The sequence below is a fragment of the Suillus discolor genome (assembly GCF_016758755.1).
Source record: "Suillus discolor strain FC423 chromosome Unknown F5147scaffold_114, whole genome shotgun sequence".
NCBI classification, from domain to species: Eukaryota; Fungi; Basidiomycota; class Agaricomycetes; order Boletales; family Suillaceae; genus Suillus; species Suillus discolor.
In genome coordinates this window covers 44,197-57,507 of record NW_024541361.1, presented here as the reverse complement: position 1 = coordinate 57,507, position 13,311 = coordinate 44,197, and the positions used below count along the sequence as shown (strand labels likewise).

The window sequence follows — 13,311 nt, the reverse complement described above, 5'->3', positions numbered from 1 at the left end:
ACAGTAGGATAAAACCTTGTGTGCTACATACAGTAGGACACTTCCCTTCCCTCAGATGCTACCTTTGTTTTGCGGAGTCACCTTAGTACTTTGTTCAAATTGACAAGCTTTGTTCATTCTCACTCTGCACCCGCGTATTCTTGACTGCTCCCAGGACGTGCCTCCAAGTTTTCCTCACCTAGGCTCTGCACAGATCCAAACCACTCTTGTGTTCCAACTTAGCACTTTTTATCTAGTCATACCTCGGCCGTAAACTTTGTCTATACCTAGCCACTACTTGCAGAACCACACTTTACCTAGAACCTGCTGCTCTTTACCTAGGATCCTTTTGCTTTCATTTTTTTTACATCGCGCTCTCACCGGACACATGGTCTTGCTTTCACTCTCATTGGTGGACTCGCATTTCCAGGATCGCTTTAGTTCTTTCCATTCCGCTGTAGGACTTGTAGTCCTTGTAGCCTCATAGAGGCTATTTTTGCAGTGTCCCTCAGGTCCTAGCGCAGCGCGTGCTATCACTACCACAGCGCGCACCCTTGTCCTTCCTCCGTCCTATCCATGTCCTCCGCTGGTCCATTGGTGCGTATTTTATCTCATTTGCGTTAGACTGATTATATTTCCGAAGGTGATATCACATATGTCTCGTTACTTGCATTATAGACCCTTAATATGTATTACTGTTATCTTCTCGGTTCCGAACAGCGCTACGCACGCTATCATATATACCTTAGACTTAGGATTTTTTATGTATCTTCTTTTCCCGCTATCGAAATCATCATCCGTTTGCACACATCACACAGACTCTAAGTCAGAAACCTTCGGCCAACTACACCGCGTGCTGTATTAACAGTCGCACTATCGTCCACACATCGCTCATCGCATCTATAGTCAGAGCTCTCTTCCCTCACTATTGTCGCATCGCATCTCCTTTGCATATCCGCTAGTCACGCGTTCATATAAACTGTCGGCTTTTCTCCGCGTCTCCGCGCTCCATCAAACTTTCAGCTGTTCGGTCGCACATCGTATCGCACCTTCGGCGGCTCGCTTGCGCTCGCATCGCTTCAAGCGCAACGTCACGCGCTCTTCCATTTTCAGTTACTCTTACCAGTTCAAAGTTTCCCCTCCATATTTTTACTTAGAGGAATCGTTCTCAGTAGCAATCCCTTTGGGCCGAATCTATACTCGCATCCAGAGGTCTATTTGAGTTTTACCCCACTTCACCCTTTCTCCCCCTTTCACCCCTTCTCATCTAGCTATCATTCCTCACACACACCGCATTTGCTCCCTTCACATTTTACTTGAAGGAAGTGCTTCATAGCAATCTTCTTGGGTCGAGACAGTACATCCACACTCATTTGGATTTATTAGTGCTCTAGCTTTCTTGCTAGCCTGCTACTATTACTTCTTCACACCGGTCAAGAAACTCCAGTGCAATCACCAAGCACTAGTAATACTTCATTGCAAAAAATTTCTTGTTCTTCCCACAGATCCACTCAGGCAGCCAATCTCAAAGTGGAAGTAGCAATCCATGCTTAGGGTCACCATCCATCTGGTGCTTCATAATCTGTCTCCAAGAGGCAGCTCTGGGGGTGTGGGTCCCATCAGAGTGTCATATTGTGACATCAGGGATGACAAGTCCATTCTCAGGTAATACTAGTGAGAGGGAACCAACTTGAATGATGCTGCTGTCTGTGATTTAAGTGAGTGCAGAGGGCTGTGAGAGAGTGGAGGAGAGAATAGCAGGGCAGTATGGCTAAGACTCAGAGCTAGGTGGCTGGAATGAGTGATGAATGATACAGGGGTTGCCTGGGTTAGACAGCAGAGTTAATGAGTGTGGAGCATTGCACATGCCTGTGCTGCTGGGTGAGTTGGGCAGGTTAGTTAGTTGCCCATTGTAGAGTGTGGCTGCAAGGGTGCATAGGTCACTCTGCAAACCTATAACATCAGCTGAGATGCATTTATACATTGACTGCAGGTCCTGGATGCAAACAGGCTTGAAAAGCAAGTGCTCTTCAAGCAGAAATGCATCAGCTTCATGCTGTATTAGACAGAGGGCATCACTATGGTCATTTTTATAGGTGGAGAGCTCATCAAGGAGATACAGGATCAGTGTATTGCACTAAAATTCATTCATTGTCAGAAACAGAAAAGCTTGAGTCAGTCTGAGACTCACATTCTCATTCTCTGCCCATGAACCCCACCATCTGACCCTTGTGAAAGTCCAGCACTGACTAGTAATGCCGCAGCTTGGCTATGGCCTGCTCCGTTTCGGTATTTACGGCTATGTCAGAAGTTCAGTGATCCCTGTGAGCCAAGCCACCAATTACAGACTCGGTCCGACTCATTAGCCATGTGAACCAGTTACAACATTTACAAGCCAAAAATGGATGAACCACAGCTTGAACCACTTCAAGCCAGCTTCAGCCAGTCCAAGCAATACACATGCGGCAGTTGAGTTAAACTTTTCTTATTGTCTCTCAGTGTTGGCTAGATTCTTTGACTCTTTGGTTATTGTATACACCATGGATAAGGTCCCTGTTCGAGTTGATGAAAGATTTAGGTTAGGAGATGTCTTGGGATCTGGTTCATATGGTATGTGATGCACATATTGCCGGCTACATGATAATTCAACATTTGGACTCCATTTAGCTGTCGTGTATCGTGCACAGAACATCATCAAGGATGATGCAGTTGCCATCAAACTCAAACCCATCAGCAACTCATCTTCCATCCAGCATGAATACAAAATTTTGAAACACATTGAAGGTGGTGTTGGTATTCCCCGTGTCCTTTGGTTTGGTAGGGAGTCGACGTATCACACTCTGGTTCTCGACCTCCTTGGACCATCACTATACAGTCTATTCCTTACTCACAACCAAAAATTCAGCCTTGATATCATTGTTAATCTAGGAGACCAGCTGGTCAGTTGGTGTGTGGGTTGTTGCACATGCAGATCACTGACCCACTTCCCCAGCTCTCACATCTCAAGTATATTCACGGTGATATAAAACCACAGAATGTTGTAGTGGGGCTTGGTGATTTGAGGGACACTGCCTTCATTATTGATTTTGGCATTGCAAAGGAATTCTGTAACACATAAACCAGTGTCCATATTCCATTTCACCAAGGTCAATGTCTCACTGGCACTTCTGCTTTTGCATCGATCAATAATCACTTGGGAGTGGAACCGGGTCATCGTGACAACCTTGAGTCACTTACATACATGTTGATATACTTTTTGCAGGGCTCCCTTCCGTGGTTAACCAGTGATGAAGAGAAACTCTCCAGCTCTTTGATACTCGAGTGCAAGGTGAACACTACCATTGAAGATTTATGTTGTGGAATTCCTGTCAAGTTCGCAACAATCTTCATTTACACGCGCTCTCTTGCATTCTCAGAGAATCTCAATTATAACCACCTTCATTCATTACTTCATGTGCTTAGTTCTATGTCACCTGCACCAGCTGTGTGCTTGCTGGATTTCAACCAGCCTGATGTACCTCTTATATATTCCCCTCCATTATCCAATGAACCCTGGGTAATTGAGGCAGTGCCTCCATGCCCACCGCTTTGCAGATCAACTCGTGTGTGAGTAGTCTGTTTATGCTCCTGCTTCATATGAATTAATATGATTGCAAGTTTACGTCCATGTAACGGCCCCTCCCTGCATGCAACTACTTCTACTCCACACCGGAAAAAGACTACACTCCCCTAGATTTAGCTTTGAAATTCTAACTCAAGGACTTCCAGTTACTATATTTACACATGTGCACAGTGTGGAATTACATATTTTCTGTACAAACACTGTATGCATATACTATACAATATAACACAGCTGCCAGCACCTATGCATGATGATGGTAATACTTGGTATTATGTAATATGATTTCTTCAACTCCCATGTAGTGCCCTCAATGTCAACATGCTATAGCCTCAGCATGTTCTGGGGTTTCCCCAGGCAAATATATATTGCTATCACCATGGTCCACCAACCACCAACAACAACATGCCTCCTCAATGGAAGAACACTTCCCGGCTTGCTACCAAAGCCACTGCTACTACTCTCATTGCTCCCATTCCCATTGCTGCTTCTGTTACTCCTGTTTTTATTGGTGCTCCCACTCCTGCTGGTGCTCCCATTGCTGTTGCTCCTATCACTGTTGCTCCCATTGCTGCTGCAGTGAATGTGAATGTTTTTTGCAATCCTCAAAGGCATCGTCAGCCTCCTCTCCGATTCAGACAAAACGATGGAGATGAAGCGAAATCCTTCTACCTTGAGAACATCTCTGGGGATGAGGAAGATGATGTGGTCAACTCACCTGCATCCGCAGTTAGGCCTGCAGCAGGCAACAGCCCACTTAAGACTGCTATGAATACTGCTATCACTGACCCTCTTGCCACTGGTGGACAAGCAAAACCACCTAAATCCTCTGCCAATATACATTTCTTCTTCAGACAGGGCCCTACGACTCATTCCAATATCTGCAAAGCCTGCGAGTGAGTATTGTGTCTGCATTCTATCATTCTTTCTAACATTCTTCGCCAGAAAAAGCCACGACCTTGATGTTACTTACCATGTTACATCATACATTCCTAGTACAAGCACCTCAACTTGTCGTGTACATGCCCTCACCAAACACACCGACATTTACCTGGAGGAGGCAGAGCATCAGCACTGGCATGTCCTCCATAAGTCATCACGACTGAAGACTTTTTTGGATGAAGGCTGGTCAATCATGATCATGCGTCAAAGGCTGAAAGATCCGGCTTGCACATTAGAGTCACTCGGTACTCCTCTAGTCCTGGCTCACTCCCTGGAACCAGCCTGTCGACTCCAGACGATATATTGCCTGTGTTTACTCTCAATGAGATGCATAAACACATCATCAAATTCATTATTGCTGATGACCAGGTGAGTTGATGTGCACTTTCTACACGCTATGGTTAGTAATTTTCTTCAGGCAATCAATATCATTGAATGCCCAGAATTTTGCTGCCTAATTCGTCTTCTGCGGCCATCAGTAAATGAGACTGATATATTCCATCGCACCAAAACTCGTGAGTTGATCATTGATGCTTTCCATGAGTACTTCAATGCCTTGAAGAGGGACCTTGCAGTAGGTCTACCATTGTCAAGAGCTCTACAAAATATCTTATATCTTCAAACCACCCAAGGAAAGGTTTATTCACATCTGACCTCTGGTCAGATTCCAACCTTCGCCCATTCATGGCCATGACTGCCCACTGGATCGCTAGGGCAGGTCACAGTTCAGCACTCGTCTTGAGGGCAGCACTGATAGGCTTCCACCATATTCCAGGGAGTCACACAGGTGATTTGCTAGCATCAGTAATCTTGCATCTCCTCGATTGTGCCAGTGTGACCAAAAAGGTCAGTGTTTGAGTGTACCATGTAATATGCTCTGACTTTGATTAGACTGGTCATTTCACTTTGGACAATGCTACGAAACAATCAGGTTGCCATGCGAGAGCTTTCGCAAAAACTGGATTCTCGTGGGATTGATTTTCATCCAATCTGACTGCAGAATACCTTGCTTCCCTCATATCATCAATATATGTGTGAAGCATATTATCAACAATTACCACAAAGCTGACTTTTTGCTCGTGGATGAAACATTGGGTAATTGGCAATCGCACTGTCATCAAGACAGAGTATGTCAAAGCTGTGACAGGGAAAGCTCTCAGCAGAGCTAGAGACATTGTGCACATGCTTCATGCATCAAACCAGCAACACAATTCTTTCAGGGACACCATCATCACAGGTAACAAGAAGAAGTGGTTCCTAGATGAAATGGGTGAGAAACTGCAGCTCCTTGTTTTCGAACTCCTGCTTGATGAGGCAACCCGTTGAGATTTGGTTTATATCATGCTCAACTGTTTATGAACCCTTCGCCAGGTGAGGTACCCCTCACTAAATATCTGCCATGCACTAATTGTAGCCCAGGCAATAGATCTATTCTTTGACTCTCCCACTCAACGCTCCATCAGCAAGTTCAAATTAAATTCGATGGAGTGGCAGTTCCTACAGGATGTCGAAGTAATCCTAGAGGTTAGTTCTGTCATATTCAAAATTCATGTTCCATTTTATTATTTTATACTAGGTGCCCCATGGTGCCCAACAATGCATGTCGGGCAAATGCACTCCCTGCCTGAGTGGTGCATTTCCAGCATTCGAAACATTGATTGAGCGGTGGAAGTTTTTAGCTCGACATGTCCCACACTGTGAACCTCTTGTTCAGATAGGTTTGACTTGGGCAGATAAGTATGATGAAAAGATGGGCACCACAAAAGCCTATGCAGTCAGTATGTATGAGTCCAGTATCCTTCAGTAATGTTTGGTTGCTCATGATTGCATTTATAGTTGTTGATCCTGCAATCCGAATGTTGTGGGTCCGGAGTCATTGGGAGGCACAAACACTTGCAGATGTGGAGAAACATATAATTGCTCTGGTACATCTATCAAACCAATAATAACTTTAAACTGATGTTATCACTTACAGATGTATCAAAAGTGAATTACAAACGGCTCAGCATCTGCAGAGTCTCCAGCTAATGAAGCAGCACCTCAGCAACAACCATGCATGCTAGGCTCACACCTTTTAACACCCAGACGGTCGAACAAGAATTTGAGGCCTACATCATGGCTAATCTCAGCCCTAAGGGAACAGATATACTTGGATTCTGGGCGATGAGTGTCTCTTATCTCTGCAAGTTAAATCATCATCATTGACCATGAGGTGTTGACCAGGTCTCACAGACCTTATTTCCGACACTTTATGGCATTGTGATGGACCATCTCCCAATACAGGCCTCTGCTGTTCCATGTGAGCGAGTATTTTTGTCCAGTGGTGAAACTGACACGAAGAAACGTAATCGCATGAGCCCGGTCCTGATGGAGGCCCTGCAGATGGTAAAGTTCCTCCTGAAAAAAGAATGACTCAACTTTATGAAAGGTTGGGCAGCATCACAAAAAGATATGGAGTACAAGATTTTGGGTGAAGGAGATGAGACTAACAATCTCTTGACATTTTCCAGCAGCAAAATCACAGGTGATGTATGTGACACTCTTCTCAGAGCTATCGCAGAGGAAGAATGCGATGACATTGATGATGTTCCTACCACCTATGACTTCTGATGTTTTTCTTCCTTACACATTTTTCACAGATTTTTTTTCATTCCTTGTTTACTATCCTGACTTGTTCCGGCTACCTGGCATCTTGCTATACTTCTGTGTCAATTGTGTGCTATACTACCTTCCTTCACCATCTGCCTTTCATCTGGTCTAACCTGTTTGGAGAGTGTCTACAACTCAACTCTTCACTTGGTCTTTGTGGTGGTTCTGAATATTGGTGAGTGCTTGAAGGACACACTGAGATGTACTGACTTTGAGCTAGGTATTGGGCTTGGTTCTAACCTTCCCTTGGTATCTGAGTTGATTTTCATGATATTGAGATACACTGCCACTGCTGCAAGCGTGCTGGTGCTGGTGTAAGTTCGGTTTGGATGCAGGCCCAAGTGTCACTGCAACTACAACCACAACCACAACTGCTACTGTGGGCATGGGATTAGGTGCAGGCAGGGACAAAGTTGTAGAAATCATTGGTATGCTGGTGCAAGTTCGGTTTGGGTGCAGGCCCAAGTGTCACTGCAACTACAACTGCAACTGCAACTGCTACTGTGGGCATGGGATTAGGTGCAGGCAGGGACGAAGTTGTAGAAATCATCAGTAAGCTGCTACTGCGGACATGGGATTAAGTGCAGGCAGGGGCGAAGTCGTAGAAATCACTGGCAAGCTGGTGCCGGTGTTTGGGTGCAGGCCCGAGTGTCATCACGACTATGACTGCTACTACTTCTGCAGGCATGGGAAGGCAGGGGCAAAGTCGTAGAAATCATTCATAAGTTCAATTTCATTTCAATCAAGTAGGCTTTTTTTTTTTTTTTGGGGGGGGGGATTTATACTAATACATGAATTAACTTTGTATCTACAGGCAGTGTGCAGTACCACTACTGCTGCACATCTATAACACAGGTTTGATCTTTATATCTAGCTCGTAAATATTAATATTAATTGTGAAGTGAGAAAAGATGCAGATACGCACCACATTATCCCTCCCGCTTCCAGCCCAACTTCTTCAACACCGCATGCAGCCATTTTTTCATCAGCTGTTCAACAACATCTGTTCCCTCTGCGACATTCACTCTCACACCTGTCTCCATTGGTCTATGCCCCATCTCCATGGGTCTACAGCTTTGAAACTCCTTCATTTTTCGTTTGATCTCTGCTTGCTCTGCTCGATACTTGCAAGCGCTATCAATACTGCAATACAGCTACTTCAATTTAGCTTCCGAAACATTGTGTGAGAATTTTCACGTACTTTGTCCTGTGGACCCATCTCAACTCGCAATCAATGTTGATCGTCAATATCTATGTGTTGAATGATGATTTTTGGAGTATCTCAGACACAAGAGGCTTGTTTCAGTGAGTCGAGCTCTGAAACGTGTTACGACACAAGGTCGTGTGCCACTTGGATAGTTCTAACAGCGACAACCACGACAGCGGTACCGAGTGCTGAGAGTCGTCGGCCTTTACAGACAAGCAAAGGTTGCGTACTCGAACGTAGCTCGTGTAGGCATGAGGGGTTACGCTGAGATGATAGCAGAGTTACAGACAGAGAGAGGTGTCTCTGTAGGTATGAGTCAATGTCGAGCAGGTAGCTTTAGCAGGACAAGGAGTTCAAGGGAAAACCAAGTAAGATTCAAGTAAGGAACATCTACTTTAATCTTTGACCTTATATAAGGCTACTCTATCGTGTCTAAGCTCAGCTTGAAGCTGGGTTCTAATCTGCTTATCTACATGAGTCAGAGATAGCATCCATGAGGCAGGCTTCTATCATAGATAGGATCCATGAGGCATCCTTCTATCAGTACATGAGGTAACATGAGGCTTGTCTTCTATCTTGATAACATAAATAGGTCTTCTAGACCTATGTTGTCATGTGTCGTCATATGCGGTCCAGACCGCTTATCTAAGCCGGCAGTTGCCGCTTATCATCTCTCGTCATCTGTTCATCATCTATTGTTATAGGGCTGGTGAGACCCTGGTATCGTCTATAGCCATGCGAGGTGGCAGAGGGCTGGTGGTGGCAGGGGATTCATGCCATGTTACTGTAACATTACCCCATTACTACCGTCAAAGTCACCGACTTTGATATCCTTTGTTCTAAGCTTCAGCTTCCATTGTCAGGGTAGGTGGCACCGGTGTCGTGGACGTGGAGATGGCTGGTACAAGGGGAGTTTTTGGTTCAGGCAAAGGCGGTGCTGTATATCTAAGTGTGAGGTCTGCGAGCGCTTTATGGTTGTGCTCCCAATCTAAGAGAGCTTCAAAAAACTTCTCTTCATCTCTAAACTCTTGAAGTATGATGTGTCCATGTGTCATATCCCGTATTCTGGACCTACATCCGACAAAGTTCCCACGCCTCATCCAGACCTCCGGACCCCCTGTCCATGTCCTTTATCTGTCCAGATGTCTATACGCCTGAATCCCTGTACCTTTGCATATCCATACATCCAGATCCAATATCCGGACAGCTGATCTCATATCCACTTCCCAGGATCTCCGGATCTGACCTATGCTTCATATCCGAACCCAAACCTTAAATAAGTGCTCATCCCCTTATGGTAATCACCTGTTTCCGGACATCCAGTTATCTCTATAACCAACTGTGCTTTATTTTCTGTACCTGATTCATTTCTGTCTTCATTTTATTAAGTTCCGATGCACTAGTGCTAGGCATTCCACATGCTCCGTCCATAGCCTCACATAGCCTTGCACTACACTGACTGATTCTCCATTATGTCCTCCCTAGTATATAAACCCTGTAGAAACTCCTGTATTTTCTTAGTCTGAATATTACACATATTAGTCCTCGCACTAGACCTCACACTAAGACCTCATACTAGTTCTAGTCCTCCGACTTAGTCAATATCCATCTCAGGCCTAGGGAGGAATTCCCTAGGTCAGAGCTCTGCTTCTCTGCTCCTCTGCTCCTCTGCTCCTCCATTCCTCTGAGTTTCTAGAAGTTCCTCCAGAACTGTCCTGCAGTCCTCCGGACCTATTCTGCTTCAGACTTTGTCCCTGCAGCCTTTCCTCTGTCTCCATTCTATTCAGGATTCATCCTGAGTAGCCATTACACATATCTGTACCAGGACAAAACCTCATAGTAATTTCTGGAAGTTCCTCCAGATTTTTCCCGCACCCCTCCGGAAGTTTCTCGCACTCATCCGGATCCGGACAGTCCTTCCGGACTCTCCTGCGCTCCTTCGGAAGTCCTATGGACTTCCTCTGGATGTCATCTGAATTAAGGGCACATACTTGGGTAAGGGGCACAGTGCACGAGCTGAAGCCAAGCCCTTCGGAATCAGTCCTACCCTTTGTGCATGGTCTTAACACCATGGAGTTGAGGGCAGTGGACCGACAGGTGGTCAGGTCTGAGTTCATTGCAGATGCAACAAACATAATCTGGACACTTTCTAAATGTGTGTCCATATCCTCCGCAACATCTACAAAGCATAGTGCAGGTACGATCTATGGTGGCCGCCTTTCATCTCAGTGGGTGCACCGGTCTGGATCTTTCTTCATTAGGAGGCCTTGCCTTGAGTGTCTGAACAGCTAGGTTCGCGATGTCGGGGAAGTTGAGCAGAAGGAGGTGAAGCACGAGTACGCGAATCCTTGTCTGTAAATGAAGCACGGCAAGTTTCTTTGTGCTTTCATTGAGGTCATCACGGTTAGCTACGTCTTCCAGTAGCTTCGTGGTACGGATAATGTAGACAGCAAGGGATGTCCCTGCACCGAGTCTGGTGTCTTGCTCACCAAGGATGTTGTCGATCTCTTGGGAGTACATGGGGGTGAGAATTGCGGTTTTGCTGAGTGTGTTGTTCTCAATTGTTCTGAGGATGTGTCCGTAGTTGGAGTCCTTCAGTGCAATTTTGATAGTTTCTTCTTCAGTAGAGGTTGCCATGATGGTGGGAGGTTCTGGGGAATTCAGATGTGCATAGGCAGGTTTATATGGTCCTTTGTGTCGTTTCAAGCTCCGCTTCAATTCTTGACTTATCTTTTGATGATTCTTCTATCGTCTTATCTAGCCAAGAGGCTGAGATCTTCTTGTTATCGGAATACAAGGTGCAGTTCTACGCTATCAGAGGGGAGGTGCTGTGATAGGTACGATCTTCCTTTATCCTTTGTTGGTTGTCGTCAATCTAAGGTTTCAGGGTTTGTCATCATCATCAGAGGGTGATAATTATTGCCATGATGGTACAGTCTTCTTCGATCTTTTGTTATCAGAGTCGAAGTTCATTCTAGAGGGTTCTATGGGCTTGCAGGAGTTTCCGTGGAGTTCGTCTCATGATAGTTTAGCCTCGTTCCGGAGGATCGTGGATAAGAGATCCATGGGCTTGCAGGAGTTTCCAAGGGTTTGTTCTTTCTCTGGTTCTTCTTCTTGATCTTTTGTTTGATATGATCTTCATTGGTCATCGAAGGTTCTGGGGGTCCAGGCGTAGGTGCCAAGGCTTGCAGGAGTTTTTTGGGGTTGTCTTGCGAGGAGGGGTCTTCTTAATCTTTGTTGAATATTATTCACGTGGATTGTCGAAGGATTGTGGATAAGGGGTTCCAGGGCCTTTAGAAGGCTTTTTGGGGAGTTCGTCCTTTCTCCTAGTTTTATGTCATCTCAGACAATCGTAGTTTTACGTCTTTCCGGATGATCGTGCAGTTTATACTCATGCCGGAGTCATCTGCAGTTTAACCTCATGCCGGAGGATCGTAGTTGGAGTTGGTCATCGAGGGTCGTCAGAGAAGTAGTTGGGAAATGGTATCGTGGTGGGGGTGTCATGCATGAAACGAGAATAAATCAGGGATTTTACCCCCTCAATAAGCCGTTTAGTCTACCATGACTAATCTTCTGTCTAAAAATCTAGGCCATCATCAGGGCCTTCATATTTGATGTTGTTTCCTTCTTCATCAACCATGTGCCAGGTGTGCATCGATGGTTCTTCTAAATCCAACCATATATCTTCTATGGGGTTGAAAGCAGGGTTAGGCGTAGCGAACACCTGGGGTTCAGAAGCGAGCATCATTGCTCCATTGCTTTTTTCTTCATCATCAGATTCCATATCTGTAAACCGGATAAAACTGGGTCCGGTGTCTTCTTCTTCCTTCTTAACTAGACGAGCAAACTCGTCGGGGTCATTCTCTTTCAGATCTTTCAGGCGATGAGCCTTGCATATAATGCGAACACATTCTATAAACATGTCGAAGTCAGAATCAGATGACTGTGCAGGTTCCTAGTATTGCATCATTGCATCATCGTGATTGTCGGTGGGAATCACCGCGGAAGGCATGGAGAAATTCAGGGAATTCAGAATGGGATTTTCATTGGCTGTGTCAGTATCATCAGCCAGGCTTTCATAAAACCTGAGTTTCTTGGCTTCAGGTGGTTCTGCCGTCAACACGGCTCTTCCTTTTCTGAGAACAGATATTGGTTCTCTGGAAAATTCAAATCTAGGGTTCATCTGAGTTTTCTCTGGTTCAGGGGCCAGTCTAGGTGCCTTTGCGATAGGTGGTTCTTCGGTCATCATGGCGCGTCCTTTTCTGAGGACTTGCGCAGGCTCCACCAAGAATACATGTTGTGCAGGTGCGGGGGTTTCTTCTTTCATCGACTGAACAGCCGGTGCAATCTTTGTCTTTATATGGCTTTCCGGGATAACATAGTCAGTTATTAGAGCTGCTCTAAAAATTTTCTTCTGAGTTGTCTCCAGATCAGTGGCTGGTCTATTCTGTTCGAATTGTCATGCCGCAAGGTCAATATGAGGCAGTGAATCTTTCTTCATGATCATCATTGATCATGGTGCAGGTGTCGGGAGTTTAATGGATGACTGGTTCCCATTCTGCGGTTCTTCAGGAAGCGGTATGATCTGGGTCATTGGTGCCAAGCTCATAGAAGCGAGGCCACTAGAGAAGGCATGGGGGGTGTTTGAGGAAACGGACTGTTTCCTTTTCTTCTGAGCGCCCTTCTTTTCTTCTTTCTGGAAGAGGGATGTCTTGCCATTCTTCTTCCAGTCAGAGTCAATCTCCTTTTCCTTCTTTCAGGAATCTGCGGTGCTCTTAAGAGTCACCGTGCCATTCATCCAGTTGATGATAGGGTTGTGGCTTGTAAGCCAGGGTTGTCCAAGCAAGAACTTGTCCTTCGGACCAAGTTCTGTGAGGTAAAACTGTTCCGTGGTTACCTGTTCGTCTATCTGGAA

The 13,311-nt window shown here is 45.4% G+C and overlaps 3 protein-coding genes across 3 annotated transcripts; 1 reads left to right on the top strand and 2 right to left on the bottom strand.

Annotated features, from left to right (window-relative positions):
* Nucleotides 1–2,023: 2,023 nt before the first annotated feature.
* F5147DRAFT_554472 (uncharacterized protein) lies at nucleotides 2,024–2,227 on the bottom strand (the record flags this gene model as incomplete). The annotated part of the gene is made up of 2 exons (XM_041430471.1): nucleotides 2,024–2,116; nucleotides 2,171–2,227. Coding segments are annotated over 2 exons (150 nt in total), but the record flags the coding sequence as incomplete, so codon positions are not given.
* Nucleotides 2,228–2,519: 292 nt separating this feature from the next.
* Nucleotides 2,520–3,589, top strand: F5147DRAFT_748372 (casein kinase I isoform epsilon; the record flags this gene model as incomplete). The annotated part of the gene is made up of 5 exons (XM_041440059.1): nucleotides 2,520–2,589; nucleotides 2,647–2,918; nucleotides 2,972–3,086; nucleotides 3,126–3,440; nucleotides 3,462–3,589. 5 exons carry the CDS (start codon nucleotides 2,520–2,522, stop codon nucleotides 3,587–3,589), a joined length of 900 nt encoding a protein of 299 aa, XP_041285800.1.
* Nucleotides 3,590–10,168: 6,579 nt separating this feature from the next.
* On the bottom strand, nucleotides 10,169–11,033 carry F5147DRAFT_788508 (uncharacterized protein; the record flags this gene model as incomplete). Its single annotated transcript, XM_041442990.1, has 2 exons — nucleotides 10,169–10,600; nucleotides 10,635–11,033. The coding sequence occupies 2 exons, from the start codon at nucleotides 11,031–11,033 to the stop codon at nucleotides 10,187–10,189; spliced, it is 813 nt and encodes a 270-aa protein (XP_041285799.1). The 3' UTR covers nucleotides 10,169–10,186.
* Between the last annotated feature and the right edge of the window lie 2,278 nt (nucleotides 11,034–13,311).